We start from the raw sequence: 20,091 nt of genomic DNA, 5'->3' as shown, positions 1-20,091 counted from the left end.
TTTTTCTTTTTGTCAAAACCATCTTTATTAAAGGAGAGTGTCGCGACAGAACATGTGTGTATGAAACCAGCTTTGATGAAAAGTGCTTTGTATGGAAACCATGATTACTGTAAATACACATGTTGGCAAAGTCAATACCACCTGGTCTCCAATTGCCGAAACTGCTGGTACAACTGAACATGCCTGGAGGATGTAGTTTGGGCAGTCAGCTTCGACTTATACAATGCCATTTGCCTAATAATTTAAAATTAGAGAATGAGCACAGTAGATTCATAGATACTCAAATATAATTCTCTAATAATTAGCCCCAGAGTATAGATTTTTCACTATGGATACTAACAAAAGAAATTATAAATTAATATCACAGCAGTATGTTGTATACTACTTTCTAAATGGTAGTATCGAATATACCACTGGGTCATGCAGTCTCCAGTTACATGATTTTGTTTTGATTTACACAAAGAAAAAGATATAAAAAATAGGTTTATTATTTATATTTCACTCTTGAGTTAGCTGTGGCACTCTGCCTGCCAAGAGCCAAGTTACAGCAAGTACACTAATCTATTCAGTAGTCTTCTCTAAATCAAAACTTCGTTTGGTACATTCACATACAAAAAAAGAAGTTGCAAACTCTTTGTACAAAACAAGAGCAAATAACTGTTACCTATAGAAAGGGGTTAGGTCAATCCCTTGATTTTATTAGAATGGCACAGAAGTGAGAAGTAAGTCGTACAACAGTAAACTGATCTGGTTTTAAACTCTTCTAAAGCCCCAATAAATGCATTTTTGAATGGTGAAGTGAGAGTTACCACAGGCAGACAACTCATGCATTGAGCAATTCGTGTTCTTTATCTGTTTTCCCAACTGCATCTGGGTTGGACAAGGGGTCCAGATCAGCAAAGAGGCTAAACCAAGCCGTTAGATCTTTAGAGGAACTTGCAGCTTCTGCAAAAAGGAAAGAAAAAAGACAAACAATCCCCAAGAAGTTAAGATTTTTGCTTGACAGTTGTTGGTTTTTTAAAAAATATACTAATGCTGACATAAGCAAACATGGTATGGACTTAGAATGCACTACTGATGAAAATATGTAATATATGCCTGATAGAACCCATATTCATCTATTGCTTTTGACAGAAAATTTAAATATTCTGCAGTTATTATTATTTCATTTCTATATTTTTCTTACATTTTTTAGAAAAATCTCAAAGCGGTTTACAGTTCTATATTATTTATTTATATGATTTGCAACACACACACTGCCCTTAAAGTTGACTACAATAGGAAAAACCCCAATATATTGCAGTAAAATATAATGGAAACTAAAGCAGCATAACTGGCAGGTAAAAACGAAGATATCACATAACAGCAGTAAAAAAGAAATTAAGAGGATCTTAACTGCCATTAAAACATCATTAAGAACACAAACAAGAGATTGGGATGGGTTTTTCTTGAAAGATAACAATGATGTTGCTCAGAAAAGAACATTTGAAGACGAAGTTTGATAATTTAGGTGCCATCACAGAGAAGGCCTTTTTAGCAATTAGCTACTTCCCTGGCTTCTAAGCACAGGGACATCGGGAGAAGAGGAGGGTAGCCCACAAACTCCCTCAATTGGTGGATTGGCTCATGGTTTCTCCATTCCCAACCACTTCATAGTATTTTAATGAAATCATCTTCACTTGGATGAGCCTTTTGGAGGTTGTGCAAAAATGGAAAGGGAGATCACCAAAGACTCAACACTGGGAGGGCCCTAAGGGTCCATTCTGCCTGCAGCCAGGAGTACTTGAGTTCCTAGAGCGTCTCTAGAAAGGGATTTTGTCAACACAGAGTGTGACCAAGTGATGACCCAGTGGAGTTTTCGGTGCTGAAACAGGACATCTCCACTCAGGTCTTGGCAACATTTTAACGTCAACCAACAAGCAAGCATTGATAGTCAAGTGCCGATTACTTAAATAACTTGCCAATTAGAGCATAATTAGAAGACAATTCCTGAAAGGAAGCCATTTTATGTAGTTGCAAGACTACACACACACACACACACACACAAAACCAAACACCTGGAAAACTCTAAGCTTTGTATTGCTGTGTTGGTGCACACACAATCAAAGAGTAACGTGTTTATCACCTTTCATAGGTGTCTTGTTGACGGTCGTGTTCACGCTGTTGGATTTCTGGGCGGTCTGTGGGACAGGCGTAGGGCTAATGCTGCTGGCTGCCCAACCTAAAATTCAATAACAGTTGCATTTCTGTCAATCAGCTATAATTACTTAACGAGCTCACACTGCTCACGACAGTAATAATTGAAGCTTGAAACTCTTTTGTTAAAAACAATTTCTAAAAATCCTGTCCTGATCTGTTGCTTTACAGCTCTGGCTTCATTGCTTTATGTAGGTCTTTACATTTTGTACTTTGTATTATGTTACTTTAATCCTGTTGTAAATTCTTCTTGTGTACTTTGGGATAGAAATTAAACAACTCTCATTTCCATACCGGTTACTGCAACAGGGTTGTATTCACTTTAACTGTCTTGAGTGCTCCATCAAATCCATTCATCTACTGAAACTAACAGTACAGCTTGTTTTGACAACTGATATTTTTGAAGTTGTTAGCAAAGCTCATGAGCAGATCTATCTGCTGACTGGGAGTTGGGACCTTCAGGCTGCCGTTTCAAATAGTGAACAGGAGTCAATCCAGCCTACCGTCTGGAAAAGGCTCCCACAACAAACAGGCTCCAGCCCTTCTGTAATAGATCTTACTACTAGCAGTTCAGGTGCCTGACACGTGCCCTATGGGTCTGTAAGTTTGGTCCAAAAGGGTGGTTAGGAAAAACTTTTGAATAATGTTACAAAGTAGTGTTCTCCATTGCTAATACAAGCAAAGTTTACAGGGGAAATTGGCCTTTGGGGAAAAAAATATTGGTGCTTACTAGCTGGCTGCTCAAAGAGCAGCTCATGATATGACTAGACGCAAGATTATCAGTGAGACATTAAGGAAACCAAACCTCCTACTCTTCTGCCAGCAACTGTACAAATGTGGAAAAGGTGAAGCAAGCAGTCATTATCTTGGCCTCAATTAAATTTAAAAATGGAAGCAACAGCTAGATTGTTCAGCCACAGAAAAAAGCTCCTGTACACATAAATTAAAAATGATTCCTATAATTATTATTATCAAAATGAAATACAGGTAGGAGTGGAGAAAGGGATTGCCTTTTTGTTAAAGCAGTCTTTGCAGTTAGAAAAGTAGCCAGAGGAGGCAGCGACATAATCAGTGGACTGACTGAAACACACTCAGATCATTTGTTCTTTCTGCCTTCTTTCACCTGCAAAGGGAGCCCTTCAACAATAACAGTTTCTTGCAGTACAATAGTGCCTGGAGGACCAAGTGAAGACTGGGAATAAATGGGTGCAGTAACAATACGGTTTTAAAGGCAGACAAAACAGACTAAAAGACAAAGGCTGTATTTACTGGATAAAAGACTAAGGGGACAGGAAAATATAATTAAGACAATTTCCGGTGGATGTAAAGTGTTCCCTATATTCTTAACCCACGTCTGAAGTGAAGCATGCCTGTATGATGCCTGCCTCCTTGCTGGTCAATGGGGATTAACAGGCATGCTTAGTTGATAAATTGCTGAAATGTTGTGCATAGGCTGAATTCAGAGGCAACACAAAACCACAGAGTACTTGGGTAAACCATGGTTTGTTTCAATGTCTGAACTTGAGCTTCCCCACAAACTGATCTGGTTCAGATGTAACACTGAACACTGGGATCTTCAACTGTGGTGTTAGCGTAATCGTAGTTTTTTATTACATCTGAAACCAGCTTTAAGATGATTTAATCCCACTAAAGTAAAGGAGATGGAAGAAGTCTAACAGCTCTTAGGACACCTCCATTATTATTTTTTTAAAAAAAAGATAATCAATTTAATTGATCAGCAATAACTAACGACGTGAACACAGTTAGGAACCTGACTTAGCAGAAGGTTTTTTCAGGCTGCCAGGATGCTTTTGTATAGCATTGTTTGCTCCAAGGTATTTTATTATTTGTAATGCTTGGGATTTTACCTGGAACCTTATACAAGCAAAAACATCTGCTCTATTAACATAAGATGCCATCAAAGATAATTAATAGCTAGATGGGAAACTGAGACACAAAGCTAGCAACCTGTACATAACTGCTTTGATCACACAACAGTAAGTTCTCTAGTTTACTTAACAGGCATTGTGGAATAAGGCAGTAATTTGCAGTTGAAGAAGACTTGTTTTCTGCCAGTCATACGCTAAACAGATCTCTGAAAAATAATCCTAGCAAAGAGACATTTTCAATTAACAAGCAAAGCCTGTGTTCTTTGGAAGAAAACCACTTACATTACTAGGAATGGAAATTCTGAAAAATAGTTGCCACGGTTGGCTCCTCAGCCATGCAAAATGAGAGGTTACTTGCATTTATAATACACCTTCAATTATTTAACAGGGCATAGCTTTTACTGGTTAACTTAGAAGGAAAACAACCTCTCTCCATATTGTGCTGGATGTCATAGATAACCAATAGCATTGCAAACAGTTGTGTTCTTTCTGAAGGGAAGTGTGTTGGCAGTGAACCAAGGAGACACGAACCCCAGCCCTTGCTCCACCCTGATCTCTCTCATTGGCCTTGGGGAAGCCATGCTCTTTCAGCCTGGGGTCCCAGCCTGCACTATGGGTTTCTTAGAAAAGGAATGACATAATTGCATTTGGCAAAAAAGAAAGTGTTCTGCAAATGTCGTAAATAATACATTTCCCCACCAGCCGTTCCTTTAAGTGATCTGTGACTGTGTTGCAGCCTCAACTGCATAACAACAAATGCACAAGACTGCATGTTCGAAAGAGTTGGGAAGAGAACAGGCCCGTAGTCCAAACTGGGTGTGGTGGGGTGGGATACAGCAGCCTTCAATTCAGGGAAAAGGCAAGATTCAAACTAGAGACCTCCTGGCTCACTATTCAGTCTTTTAGCACCAAACCGTATGCAATGCGGAAGATTTGTGAATGATAGTTTTCATTTAAAAGTAGCTGATCTACACTGGGGCCACAGTGCTGGGGGAGAAAGGTCTAACCCAGGGGTCTGCAACCTTTAAGACAAAAAGAGCCACTTGGACCCGTTTCCGAAGGGGAAAAAACTGGGAGCCACAAAACCATTGCGAAATTTAAAACAAATATATCTCCGGAGCTGCGATCTGACAGCGGGCGGGAAGGTGACGTCGGGACGGTGCGTGACTAACACACGCACCGCCCCCATGTGACGTCACAGCCAGTACAGCGCCCACCACAGTGGGGAGTGTCGGGGCGCACAATGCGCCTCCTCCCCTCGCTAGTATCCGCCCCGGAGCCACGGCAAAGGTGTAAAAGAGCCACATGCGGCTCCGGAGCCGCGGGTTGCTGACCCCTGGTCTAACCATTCCCCATCTGTGCCATTTCCCGATTTAAATCACACTCATCCAAAAGCAGCTATTTGCCACAACAATATGCAGGTATCACACATCTCTCCCACTCACTGGCTGCTTTTAAATTTAATTGCCCTCCCTACCCTTGGTGATAGTTCGTAATTAAAAAAGCAGCTACCAACAATCATAGGAGATCCCGTTCGCAGATCTGCCCCACTGTGTCTGGTTTGCCTCTTAGTGACTTTCCTACACCATATCACCTTAAAAATCTGAGTACTTCAGTTCCATTAAGCATCTGCACTACGCTAGACAAAGAGGCCAGATATGCCCCTGTCCACAGGCCTATTAAGCCAAAGTGCTTGGACTGAAGCCACTGAAGCCTCACTGATGACACGCTCCTATTTTAGGCATGCCAGTCTTGACAAGGTCCCTTTAACAACAGCTTTTTTTATTGCTACTCCAGGCTCTACTATTTTCTTCTACCTGAGGAATGTCAGAGGAATAATTTTCCCATCAACAAATGACAAGCAAATCAGCCCACGTTAACACCCTGGAGGAGTTAAGAACCCTTCACACACGTCATCCCTTCACTCTAAAAATAATGAGACAATTTTTTCCTTTCACCCTCCACGCCTCCCTCCCACAACCACCATCTGCCCAAGAAACAGCGGAGAGATTAACATAGAATATTGGCAGCAAGGAGGCTGGTCTGCTGTGCACGGAGCACTGAAGCAACAAGAGCTGCAAACTAACAAAGCACTTTCATTCTGAGCCTGTTGTGCAGATGCATCTATTTTACAGCACCAGAGTAGCCAACTGATACTTAAGGCAGGGTAAAAATAGGGAGAGGAAAATGCATAAATGAGCTTAGTGTGAGTAACCCAAGGGAAGGAGCTATTTCCTGGAAGGCACACCTACAAACCTCATGGGAGAGTGTTAGCGTGACTGAGAGAAGAGACCTGATTCAGATGTAATGTTGGCTAAGACCTAGTTCAGCTTTATGTGAACAAGCCTACTTCCCTCCTGTCTGCATGGAGATTGTAAACATTCATTTCCATTTTAAACTAACTGCAATTTGTTGTTTTGTCTGAACTGGGAACTACAGTTAAGTTTCCCTATGCTTATCCACAGAAGCCAGGATCAGAAGCCATGGCTTGATCCTGGCTTGTTCTGACAAACCACTGTTTATCCTAACCACAGTTTGTCCCAATTTGGACAAAACAACCAACTGGTTAGGTTAAAATTCCATGCTTTGCATGCAAATTGCCTCTGGTTCAATCCCTGGCATGTTGGTAGGGCTGGGAGAAACCCGTCTGAAACTACTGTCAGTCAGTACTAGAGACAATACTGAGTTCGATGGACCAGTTATTTGATCAAGTATAAGGTAGTATACAAAATTAAATAATAATAATAAATTAATTAATTATCTCCTCATGGTTGTAAAGGGAGAGAGCACTTAAGCCCAAGGTTCATGCACATAACACTATCCTACGGTTTAGTGAAGAGCTTTTCAAACTGTGTGTCGCGACATGTTAGTGTGTTGGCTGCAGTATGCAGGTGTGTCATGCAATCGCTCCCCACGCTCCTCCCGGGGCTGGGGGGGGAATTACTGCTTCGCAAAATGATGCATGTTTAAAAAGTGTGTCACCAACATAAAGTTTGGAAAGCTCTGGTTTAGTGGTTATGGCTATATCCTCCCAAGTAAGTATGTGTCTTAGTTCACATGCATTCATGCATGGCACAGCGCTTGGCATCAGGTTGGTGGACTGAGCCCATCTGTTTGCTAATCAGCCTAAAATAAACCTACCTTGAAGGGAGGACTGCAAGTCATTCATGTTTTGGTCTAAAAGCTGAGAAGGAAGGAAGCCTGATGCTGATGACTTATTGTTCTCCATTTCTCCTGCGGAAGAGCTTGTGGGCATGTCAGCAAGTGGGTCCTCTCCAAATACAGCTTTCCACTCTCTGCTGAATTCGCCGTCGTCCAAAGAAGACGCATTGAGAATCTCGTTCAGTAATACCATATCATCCTTATCAGTAGCCTCAGTCTCCAAAGAATTTGCAAGCGGGTCCATTGATGCTGCTGGGAGAAGCAGGAGTAGCAAAGCAGAAAGAAATCAGAAAAAACACAAGTAAGGGTTGAGGAAGATACTTAAGGAATGCCCATTCAGATCTACCAGTAGTGAAGGAACTATAGCTCCACGGTGCATGCAGAAGGTCCCAGGTTCAATCTCTAGAAGTCCCAGTTAAAAGGAACAGGATAGACCTTTGCTTGAAACTCTTAGGCTTCAGAGTAGACAATAAGGGATTAGCTAAGAGACCTGGTATAGGCCCTAGAGACTGAGGCATAGATAAAATAATTTTATGGGGAGCACCTAAACTAGATGATCTTCCAACAGCACCTCTCATTCCTCACATTCTGGAATTCAGTCTGGACATTTATGATTTCTCACCTCTCAGTTTAACCTCTCTAGATGCCATAGTTCATGCAATAACTCATGTTTTGACAGTTATTTAAAATGCAGACACCTCCAGTGGCGTACACCCCCACTTTTCCAGATAAAAACCAGATATTTCAACAAAAGAACTACTTTGACCAATGATCCAAAATGATGAAAAACCCCTTTCCTGCAGAAGTCCTTATCCTTGTTGTAATAGAAATGTGATTTAATATGGACAAGAAACAGAAGGTTCATGATGGATTACCTAGAAAAGGAAGAGCTTGCTTTACAGTTACACTATTCCTACTGAGCAAAGCATTCCAACCAGGAATTTTGCTGAATGGGGTTGACCTTATGCTGGCTCAGATGTCTACAAGATGAAAAATGAAGGAAATGCATAATGGAGAAGCATAGAATGCCCCCTCTTCCGGATGACAAGTAAACAGGAAGGGAATATGACTTGGCTGCTTTACCAGTGTGGAAGGCAAAGAGATACAGTGATTCATTGTACTGTACATTGATTATGTGCCCATGCACTGGAGGGGCAAGAATGGATGCTCAGGGGTAACAAACAGTGTCCAATCAACCACTGTTGGGCAAAAGGAGTTAAATTTTAGCATGTAGAAAATTCTAGGTAATAATAATTACCTTCAGAAATGGCAAAGTCAGCTATGGAATTTGCTACCGCAATTTGTGGTGATGGCCATCAGCTTGGACAGCATTAAAAGGGAATTAGAGAAAATTAGGAAGGATAAAGCTATCAGGGGCTGCTTGTCATGACAGCTACAGGTAGTAGACCTCTGAATTTCAGTCACTGTTGAAGGGGAAGGGAGCTCTTGTGTTCATTTCCTGGTTATGGGATTCCATAGGCATCCCATTGGCCACAGTAGGAGAAAGCATGCTAGACTAGCTTAAGTTTTGGTTTTATCCCACAGGGCTCTTCTTATGGTCTTAGGAAAACTCAATGAACCAGCAAATGAGTCACTAAAGCCTACTGCTAGCCTATCGTTTTACTTTCCACCTCCCTCTCAAGGAGACCATGGAAAGAATGGTGGAAGCTTCAGAGCTCTCCATTACCATGTTCCCCTAGCCTCTTTGAAATACGGACCAGCTTTCAAAAGCGAGCCTCACCATATGGGAAGTTTTAAAATAGCACCTCCATGGGAAACGGACATGTGATTCTACCCTGAGAATCTGTCCAGCCACAATGTTTCTTCCCCTTCCCTAGAGAGCATGTTTGTGGGAAGAACTTTGTGGCAGAAATAACCCTGACCACCTTTACCAAGACATCTACTCTGTTCTGGACTGATGGTTTAGTTTTAACTTGTTTGATTGTACAGTGGTACCTCAGGTTAAGAACTTAATTCGTTCTGGAGGTCTGTTCTTAACCTGAAACTGTTCTTAACCTGAGGCACCACTTCAGCTAATGGGGCCTCCTGCTGCCACTGCACGATTTCTGTTCTCATCCTGAAGCAAAGTTCTTAACCCAAGGTAATATTTCTGGGTTAGCGGAGTCTGTAACCTGGAGGTACCACTGTATTGTATCAGTTATATTCAGATGTTAATCCACCCTGGGACATTATGATGAAGGGTGGGCAAGAAATATAGTAGACAATGAACAACAAGGTTACCCGTAAGACCTTCTGTCCCTGTAAAGACCTGCAAGATCTGTAGAACATCTGGGGAAAGTTTATTCAGAATATAACAGGGTGGTAACTCAGCAAAGGGCCCCTTTCTGCCATTGCCCCTGCATTCCAGAATGCATTTTCCTCTGCCATACGTGAAGCATTATCCATCCTTTGCTTCAGACATCTTGCAAAGATGTATTCTTTTTGCCCAAGCTTTCCCTGACCAAAAGAATGCACCCTGTTATTACTGTATTCCTGCTTTTACCTGTTTTCATAATATATTTTTCCTAGTTATTATAATCCCTTTTTACTGTTTTTATTCCATTTTAAATTTTTATATTTCTGTACAGTTTGTTTACATATTAAGCAGTTCAGAAATGCTTTTAAATCAATCAATATTTATTCACACATCCCAGGGGCTTTCCAAAACAATTTGCAATAATAAAAATACACAATTCACAATAAATTTAATAAGTCAGTACAAATATGATATGCTTAAAAAAAAAGTCATCCCAAAAGGGGGGGGGGAGAGAAATGATCATCAAAAACAACACAAATTATCCATTCACTCCGTACTACAAGGTGAGCATCAGTTGCTGCCAAAAGCCCAAGCTGTCCAAGTGCCTGGGAGAATAAAAATGTGTTTGATGCTAGAATTTGTCTGATGCCATCCTTGCCACAACTTCGGGTTCACAACAGTTGGCAATGCCAGTCTGGCCAACTTCATTTCAACCTACTCATAAGGAAGCATACTCCAGGGGGCTGTCACAGCTGAATTATTTCAGAGAATGAATTCCATCTACTAATGGAACATTTTTCTACAGTGAATTTGAAGACTGAACACTGACCTCATTAGAAACTGAATTTAGTATAACCAGCAACATACTTCTCCATTTTTCCTCAAACATGATCTCTTTCAGAATGTGAGCTTTGGAACTGTTCATTTCAGTGCAACTACCTGAGGCCCCAGTAGGTCCTTTATCTGGCATTGCTGCTTTTTGTCTTCTCCAGAAATTGACTTTTGAAAAGAAGAGTTTATTTGGGAGGTGTGATGGGACAGCAGATGATCAAAACTCCCAAAACATTGCTGTTGGAGGCTACCTGGTACCCATCAGATCTTTTGGACAGCAATTCCCATCAACCCCACCCAGCTTAGTCAATGATGAAGCTGGAGTTGAAAACATCTGGAGGGAACCATGGTAGAAAAGGCTAGTGTCTCCAAATAGGCATGAAAGTGCTTGAAGTTTTGCTCCAAAACTGCAGCAATGTGTATGATGCTAGGTGTTTTTTGAAATCTTCCTGTCATTTGAAATCTTCCTGTCATTGCTTCATCACTGTGGAGCTCAGTAGCTTACCTAAAGTAAGTGGTAGCATGTGCAATAGGCAGCTTTCTCTAATAAAAGCCTCAGCTGGCCAAGTAACCTTCTCTGCACTTAAATTATCCACACATAACACAGCAAAGATAAATACTTTCTTGTAATGAGTTGGGCATATTAGAAATGTATAGATGAAAGAATCTTTCATCGATACATTAAGTAGGTCTTACTCAAAAGTGACTGAGTCTTCTTTCAAACACATAGAGTGAAGTTATTGGAGGCGTGAAAAGAGGAGAAGTTAGGGGACAGAGTTGACTTTAAAAAATGCCTATGAGTCAACACCACTTGGGAGAATAAAAAAACACCTACACACCATGAATAAAACCAACTTGGATGAAAGAAAACAGCAGCTTTAACCTGCACGATGGCTGACAATTTTGAGGGCTGAATGTTCTGTTTACACCTTCAATCCTCTTTGCAGTTACACACTTACTTGTCAAGAAAGGCCAATATTATAAGTAGTCAATTACACTGGTATAATCCAGTGTGAGTTTCCAGCTGCATCAAAGATGGCAGTCAAAAGTTGCATCCTAGCATACCAAATTTGGAATTAATTAGGTATTGAAAAAATTAGAACCACCCTCCTCTCTCTCAAAGAAAACAAGATTTGTGGTTAGCAGTTCACTGCAGCCAGAAAGTCACAATACAGGAAATATAAGCAGTCTTCAGTCATGGTAAAGCTCATGTTACAAGTGGGTGACATCACTGATGTTTCACTTCACAAGCCACAGCTGACCCATGTGGCTCAAATGAAAAGGAATTGTGCCAAAAAACTCTCTTATTGGTCTAGATGTGGCAAAACATTCTTGATAAATGTGACATAAAACACTGCAACTCTTGTCTCCTTGGTGTAAGGCACATCTTATGCTGTAAGACTCCTCTTTATTTTGACTTCTCTGCCCTGATATATTACATAGTGTTTTAATGTGTTTGAGAGAGCCTGTTTTGCTTCCTGGAATTTCCAGATCTAGCAGGGAATCATGAAGTTACAACATATATTGAAGACATGGTTTTTAATAGTAACATTTCACCATTCCTCTGCTATGCTAGAAATTACATCTACCACAATAGCAAATAATGATGATGATAGATAATAATGATAGTAATTATTATTAATACTAAAAAATCTCAGTCACAGAATTATAGCAAAGAACAAGGCTATTTGATGCAGTCATCATATACTGCTGGTATTTCACAAAGAAGTCATGTATAATAGACATAAACAATTTCTCTGTGTTCTAAAAACTGTAGCTATGTACTCACTAAGAACAGAGTTCTTATTAAAGAAGGGCCAACATGACTTTTATCAATAAACTATTTGCACTGCTGTTACTTCTCCCTTCCCTTTTGTTCTTTGCCTTGTGTTCAGCATTTCCTTGCCGCTTCCTTTTTCCAACAGTAAATCTATCCCTTCTTTTCATAAATTGTCCTTTGCCATCACAGTATTGAAGAAAATTATACAGAACACAGTCTGCTTTTTACCTTCCATTGATATAGATTTACTCCTTCATGTGGCATACTATGAGATTGCTGTATGTTTAGCACTTTAGTGGTTAGCCAAGCCAAGCTTAATTCACAGTCACTTCTAATGTGGTTGCAAGTGTCAATACAAGATGGTTCTGCTTCATACATTACACACAGTGGTTTTTTTTTAATGAATAAGTATCTGTGTAAAGGCAGCTACTGCTGGGAAAAACTTGTGAGCTAATAGGTTCCCTTACACAGTAAATACTAGCCACCCCCATGTGTGGGAGTTGTGCTGAAACAATCAGAATCAGAAGTGATGTGATAACTTCAGCATGCCGCAACCAAATGTGGGAATCTAGCTTCAGAGGCAAAAAAAAGAAAGAAGGGGGGAGGGATAGGTACAAGAAGAGGTATGTTTTACTCAGAGCAAACCTGTTGAAATTAATGGATTTAGTCACTCTGAGTAAACCCTAGCTGAATACCACCCATAGAATTATTGCCAGGATGAATGTACTATGGCGCACACACCTGTCCCCCCCCAAAACACAGTTGCTATGGACCACTGAAGCATAGCTGGCAAATTTTGCCTGGCTGAAAAATTCAGTGGAAGAATAATTGTTGCTTACAACAACATTTCAAGTCAAGGAAACTAACAGACACTATTACTATTACTATCACTATCAGTTCAGAAGGAGATACTTTTCTACATCAATATCATCCTAAAAGGTTCACAAATTGAGGTGAATGTTCTTCTACAACCCTTAAGCACCCAAAGTGGATGAGCACATCGAGACATAGCTAGCTTTTATATTAGTAAAGATTAAATAATGCAATTGTTTAAAAGATTAAATTATCCAATTGGAGACCAGCCTCTACCAAAGGTGTCATGGACTTTGAAGACGCTTGAACTCAGGCCGAAAGGGAGAAATGTGCTAAGAGGAAGGCACGCTTGGCAAACCCGCACCGTAATGAACTCTCGTCAGGAAACTTATGTTCCCACTGTGGAAGGACGTGTGGATCCAGAATTGGCCTCCTTAGTCACTTACGGATTCACTGTTAAGACCACGTTTATGGAAGACAATCTTACGTGGCTACGAGTGATCGCCAAAGAAAAAGAAGAAAATACTATGTTTGGTGCCCCTTTGCAGAATTGATAAAACAGTCAGACAAAAAGATTACATACCATTTTCCTCAGGTTTCAAGTCTAATAAGTCATCTATGGCTCCTAAAAATGGCAAAACATAAGGGAAAGTCATTGAGCTGTAGGCTCTTATATATACAGTTCATACTTGCAGTTATACCATTTTCTTTAGGCAGCAATCATATGCAACTTGTCTGTCAGTAAGTCCCACTGAACTCAATGCTACTTACTTCTGAGCAGGCATGTATAGGGCTACACTGGATGTCTAGGAGACATACCTGAATTCTCTCTGTGGTTGAAGCTCTCCCCAAAAGCACTCAGGATGTCCTTAGTTTCTTCTGCTGTAACCAAAATATTTTCTAGGTCAGAACCTAAAGTGCTTTAAACATGGAATGTGCTTCAAAGGTTTTCTAGTATGACACTCTTTGCACTGTTAACTTGCAGTTAGGATTTCACATTTAACCTGAAACTATCCCAGATAAATTATTTACCGGTGGTGTCTTAAAAGTCTCCAGAACCACACACACACACACACACACACACATTCTATATATTTATACTCTCTTACACACACACACACTCTCTCTCTCTTTTCAGTACTTTGTAGCCTACTACTGGGCACTCACAAAAACTATTTGTGGTTCTTAAAGGGTCTCCTTTAATTCAGTAGGTTGTATTAAACAGTAGTTATGCTTAGAATGAACCCACTGAAATCAGTTGACTTAAGTAGCTTGAGTTCATTCATTTCAATGGGTCAACTCTGAGCATGACTACCACTTTTTATTACACAATGTCTTTCCAAAGCAAAACTCGTTTCACAAAAACACCATGATCTAGGTCTAGTGTACCTAATGGGTGCCACTTTAGGAAAGGCCACTGAATCAGTTCCAAATATGGTCGACCATTTACCAAGTTTAATCATTTAAGGAAGTGATAAATATCAGCATTCTAATCTTCCTTATTTGGCCATCCTCCCAGCTAAGCTAATCACCAGCACAAGACAGAATGTTGTGCAATTAAGAACCTACTGCCAATAACAGAGAAAGGGTGGGGTTCCTACTTCTGTTACCTACAGATAAAATCCCATTTTGCTCTTCAAAGTATATTTGATGATGTCAAAGTCTCCCCTCAATCTGCAGCTGCAGTGTGATTTTGATAGTGAGGTGCATCTGTTCCAGGTTAGGTAATTGGTTTACAATGAAATTATTTCAAAAATGCAGATTCCCCCCCCCCCCCCGGCTGCCTACAATTAGAAATAGATTATGTTTTTGCTCCAGTTAATTATCCATAAATCCAGCTGAATTAAACTACTTTTGACAATGTTTGGTAACCTTGCTCTTAGGCCCTCACCTGGAACAAGTTAAAACCTCAACCAAGCCCAGCTCCACCACACAAAAAGCATGCAGGGAACGCAGGGAAGGTAAAAAAGTCTGGTGTGTTTGGAGAAGCACAGCAGAGCAAGGCAACTAATTTAGCAGTGGCCCCAATCTATTTTTTTCTGGAAAGAGGTGAGGTGTGATGGTACCACAATACAGGCAATAGCTCTAGCACAGTGAGTGCTGTGTTATAGAGAACAGGCTGGAGGTCACTCAAAGTTATGGCAGCAAGTAGAAGGATATGGAGGCCTACACTCCATGATATTTATTTTCCAAGGTGCCTTTAGAGTTGTTAAATAAAATCTCTATTCTTAGATCTCTGCTCTTAATTGATTTCATGTGCTTTGGATTTTCAAAGCTAGGATAAGAAAACCCTGACGGAGACAATGCTATATACACTAAAGTAGTTTGCAGGAACAAACTGGCACATAGCATCTATTAGGAGGAATGAGAGACTTTTAAGCAGGCGCAACGTTTGAAAGGCATAATAAAAGAAATACCTGAGCTGGTTGATTCCTTGGTGTGACTGTCCTCATCTAACGAAATCAACCTTAAATTGGAAGGTAAAAAAACAAGAACTTAGTTTATGCTGTGGTGTAGCATGCTATTGGGGAAAATAATGGCAAAAAGTTACAACTGTCTCTGCCCCCTTTCAGTTTTTACGGACCATGTCGCGATACACTTAAATTCCAAGGTGTTTTCAGAAAACAAAAATATGTTGGCATTTCAGGCAGTGAAGGTACAGTGACAGGAGGATAATCCTTCTAAATGTAATGGTCAGTGCAGTGACTGAATCAAAATGAGTTGGGGACCCTGTCTAAATTACAATCTTCCCATCTCCCCTCTCTTTGTTGCCCTGGTGATTTCACTACAGCCATATTCACTTCTTCATTTTCTAACTAATGCAAAACAGCATTTCAAAGCAGTCTCACTGGAGACTCTCACAAGCAAGGGAAGTCAGTGTGGTACCTTCCAGATGTTGGACTCCAAATCAGGCTCAGCAGGCACAGCCAATGGTTAGGAACAATTGATGCTGCTAACAACATCCAGGGGGCGCCATGTTGGCTATCCTTGCTTTTGAGATTTAGAACTTGGTTTGTTTTGTTTTCTTCTAAAGAGAGCAGAAGATACTCAATGTTCCATCTGGAGGACAAGAGGCACTACTCTCCCCGATACGGTGTGGAGGGGCCAGCAGAACCACTGAATAAGCAAGAGGACTGATTACATGGCAACTGACATATACTGGCTTGGCAGGGATCATTGCTATTACTCTGCCTGCTGTCACTCTGTGATTTTATCTGAACCATGAGCCCAGAGCTGAGGACATATCAGTTGCGTCTTTAGGTGTGCAAGAACACCACAGGCCAAGTCGAGTAGCAGAAGCTTTTAGAAATAAAGCTCTGGTGCAAAGCAGGACAGAACAGGGAAGAAGAAAAAGGAAGAACACAACATGAATTTCTGAGCCACTTATGCAGTCAGGCTGAAAAGGAAGTTAACATCCGTCAACTTATTTATGTGTTCTTTTTGGTGTTCCTCATGCCTGTTAGAAGTGCTTTGCTGACGTGAAGTCTCTATATCTATGAAGAGGCTCCATGTGGGAATTTTCTTCACAGCGGCCTTTCAGAATTCCTCGTATACTGTTAAGTAAGACATTTACATGAACTGTGAAGAAGAGTCTTAACCTGCTTCCCTTGGAACACAATAGGTGGAGTGAAAATGGCTATCTAGAAAAGTGACTCAGCAGTGGGTGTTCTCAAGCTTCCAAACCAGTAATGTAGAATCTGATGCCCTCCAGATGTTGTCAGACTCCCAACTTCCATCAGCCCAGGTCGGTGTGACGAAAGGTCAGGAACAGCGGAAGCTGTGGTCCCAAAACATATGGAAGGTCACAGGTTCCCACCCCTCATTTAAATATCCAAAATTAGAAAGACACAAAGCAAAATTATCTAATCTATGTCACACTGCTACTTAAAAACATTTCCCACACAAACAAAAAACATTTTGGAGAAACTAAAAAGCCAACGAAATGAGGTCTAATGACAAACACTGAAAGTTGCTCTTCAATGAATCAACAACTAGCCTTCCCTTAACCTTGAATATTCTAAACAGCTGGCCGTGTGATTACAGCAGGGCTCATACCCTCCTCGCTGATTCTGGATGTTTCCATAGAAGGAGGATCACATCTCTTTCTCCTTTTCACATGTCCCCATCAGCCAAACTACCAAAGATTAAGATACAGCCTATCTGTATAGTGCCTCTTGACACCAGTAACTAGAATCCCACCAGGCTTAGTTCTCAGGGTATACTCTTACAGCGTACTTGCCGCTGTACTGGATCACTTGCCAAACCCTGTATAGATTACAAAAGCTAATCAGTGCTCAAAGTGAGCAATGGATATGTTCCAATTCATGTATGCAATAGGAGCAGTGATGAGGAGGCAAAGTGTAGAGAGAAATGTGCTTATATCTTCTGTATGATATACCTAAGATGCTTATTGCTTTGCTGACCCACAGTATGTCAGTGAGGAGGAGCAAAAAAGGGAAAGGGGCAGCATTCGGGAGCAAAGCCCAGGCACAGCAGATAGGTGGACTAATGTAATGTAATTAATATCTATGCAATGTAACACTTTGCCTATGCAAAAGGGCATCTGTAGGGAAACTCATGAAACATGTGCATGGAAGGCAAAAGTCAATGTGTATTTTGCATGCCTGCAAAATATTTTTCAAATGTGTTGTCTGCAGGGGAAAATATTACAAGGGGAAAGAAGAAAATAAGAAAGAGATTCAGCTAGGGGAACAAAAAGATCATAAAAAGGAATGGGTGTAGAAAGGTTCTTCCATTCACTTCAACCAGTTTTTTTGTGTTTTAAAATGAGAAGGTGATTTCCAGGCAAACTCAGAGAAGCTTCCACCTCCTTCCCACTGTCTTCTTTTTGGGATACTCATACACTTTGGGATTGGGGGGAAATATGCATTTTCCTAACTGTAGAGCTAAAAATAACCTGAAAGCCCATTGTCATCCACAGTATTATTTTCTTCCAACAGATTCTTATCATATGGCTTACTGATTCTGCTGATCATCTTCTAATCTGGCGTTCTCTAGCCGCAATTCCTCCTCTTTTTCTTCACTCTCCGTTAGTTTATTTACAGGCTCTTGTAAGCTCTAGGTCACCCACCAATCAATGTATGAAAAAGAATATAGAAAGACAACAAGAAGGAATGCTGAAAACTTATCCAAAGTTGCATTAAAACAGTTTCATAATGATGGAAATTACTTTTATCTAAACAGGAAAAATGAGAGCTCCTGAAACATTAAGAGGCCAGCAATTAAAATTCAGTGAAAAATAACTTTAATGGAAACAGAATGGAAAACAGGCAGGTAGTTCGATAAATTTGATTCAAATGTAATAGAGATGATTTTCAAAAGAAAAGCTAAATATACACTGTGGTAAATAGGCAGAGATGACCCATCCTGCCTCATATGCATTAAAAAAATACTGTTAATATTAGGGAACAGAGGCAAAGGGCAGCTTTGATATACAAGGTTCTTACGAATAATCGGTAAAATACCACAAGTTTTTTCTTGTCTTGTTCCCATCTGTGATTCAACTATGCTACACACGAGAAGACTACTATGTAGGAACATCAATGGTTTTCACTTGGGTATCATGTATTTTGGGGGATCTTTGGGAAAATTAATAAATAAAGGGGGGGGGGAGGAAAGAAATGGGCTCAACAACCTGGACAAAATGCTCTATGGGAGCCCACCTTCCAGACTGTGCATGTTCTCTCCCTCTCACACACATCCCTCCTCCCCCAACCTCCTTCCTTTCTGCCGCCTGATAAGTGAGCGAAAGAAGGGGCTCAAGGAACAAGATCCCCTTTCTTTACTTTGTAAATAGAAAGAAAAAAGGACCCATTTGTCCCCTTCCTGGAGAGAGTTTGCAGACAAACTGGCCAATTTCCCCTTCTTTAGTTAAGTACGAGATAAAGAGACCTGGCTTACCATGCAGAAGGAAGGAAGGAAGGAAGGAAGGAAGGAAGGAAGGAAGGAAAGAGAGGGTTGCTGTTGCTTTCTTCAAAACATTTTATGGAGGTTGTTGAGTTCCAGCATACCCACCAACCTTTGTGAAATAAAGCTGAAGAAAGCAACAGTGGCTTGTTCTTTTCCACCTGCTCATGCAATCTTCCATTTGGTTTTCTCCTTTTCTCCTCCTTTCAGGTCATGTGACAATGGCAATAGTGACTCCTATGTCTTTCCTTTTCCAAAGGCAGAACAAAGCTCCAGACAGTTGTACCCATCACCTTAAATTTTCACAGTCCCTCATGAGCCCAAAGGCTCAGCACTTTGAGAAACCAAGGTGGTTCGGAAGGGTTGATCCACATCATGCCCACTATTTTAAAAAATGGTGTGTGGGTGTGAAGGAATGAAAGGAGGTGAAGAAAAGATGTTTTGGGCAACTGTTGCTGATGGGCTGCAGTCATCTCCCCACCCTGGGGACATCAGGGCCATGGAGCTATGATGCATCGTTCAGTTCTAGTACCACCACTGAGTGAATTTTATTAAAGTGAATGCCACAATTAGTTTGTTAGGCAGGAAATTCCTGGCATTGTGCTCATAAATTATCTATCCATCTTTTGAAATACTAGGGCACACAATAAACCAGGTGGGGCACAATCAGATTTTCTTCACACATTCTCAGATGATCTACCACAAGGTTCTTAATTCCAAACAGGGTGCCAAGTGGAGAATATTCCGTCTTATCTCCATTAGCTCCTGTGTTGGTCCCAAAGCTAAACAAACTGATTAACTAGTGGAGGCGTTGCAAAGTCCTGCCAATGTAATGCTGATCCAAAAACAGCTGCTTGTACTTAAGTTACCTCTGGTATTTTTAAGTGTTTTTAGTTAACAAACAGGCAATTTCATTTCTTCCTCCCGTCACAATAAGCTTTTCTATAAATATTTACATGAATTAGAAGCCCAGGAGATGCATATATTCCTCAAGCAGGTGAATTAACAGAAGAGGCAACAGCAAAACACTTATTAAGGAACATTATTGCCTAGTTGAACCTTGATTTAAGCTTGCAAAAAAAGCAATTTATATAAGATGAATATTTTTTACACAATAATTATTTATACATAGTCTAGGCCCGGTCACCTTTAGAGACTAAGAAATTGCCTCCAGATGATTTATGAGAGTTGGTATAGGTTTTTGTTATGTGACAATGAGTAACAATGAGTGTGTA

At 40.6% G+C, this 20,091-nt stretch overlaps 1 protein-coding gene and 1 long non-coding RNA gene across 13 annotated transcripts in view; one reads left to right on the top strand and one right to left on the bottom strand.

The window, feature by feature from the left end:
- Positions 1-20,091, bottom strand: part of ICA1 (islet cell autoantigen 1) — a 61,965-nt gene continuing 41,874 nt past the window's right edge. For 6 of the 12 annotated variants that reach the window (XM_083405421.1, XM_083405414.1, XM_083405420.1 and 3 more), the window contains exons 9-15: positions 17,910-18,007; positions 15,346-15,395; positions 13,748-13,810; positions 13,512-13,553; positions 7,227-7,499; positions 2,126-2,221; positions 1-945 (exon numbers count right to left, since the gene is read on the bottom strand). In XM_083405421.1, the coding sequence (XP_083261547.1) occupies positions 824-945; positions 2,126-2,221; positions 7,227-7,499; positions 13,512-13,553; positions 13,748-13,810; positions 15,346-15,395; positions 17,910-18,007 (744 nt within the window). In that variant the 3' untranslated portion in view covers positions 1-823. The remainder of the gene's footprint in view (positions 946-2,125; positions 2,222-7,226; positions 7,500-13,511; positions 13,554-13,747; positions 13,811-15,345; positions 15,396-17,909; positions 18,008-20,091) is intronic. The other 6 variants (XM_083405423.1, XM_083405416.1, XM_083405415.1 and 3 more) reach the window with 1 other exon arrangement.
- Positions 7,506-12,712, top strand: LOC310660667. The gene is made up of 2 exons (XR_014503593.1): positions 7,506-9,183; positions 9,386-12,712. It is a non-coding gene; the product is annotated as an uncharacterized lncRNA (long non-coding RNA).

Source organism: Podarcis tiliguerta, assembly GCF_965153285.1.
Source record: "Podarcis tiliguerta genome assembly, chromosome: 12".
NCBI classification, from domain to species: domain Eukaryota; kingdom Metazoa; phylum Chordata; class Lepidosauria; order Squamata; family Lacertidae; genus Podarcis; species Podarcis tiliguerta.
The sequence above is the reverse complement of the archived record's forward strand: the minus strand, read 5'-3'. Positions and strand labels throughout refer to the sequence as shown.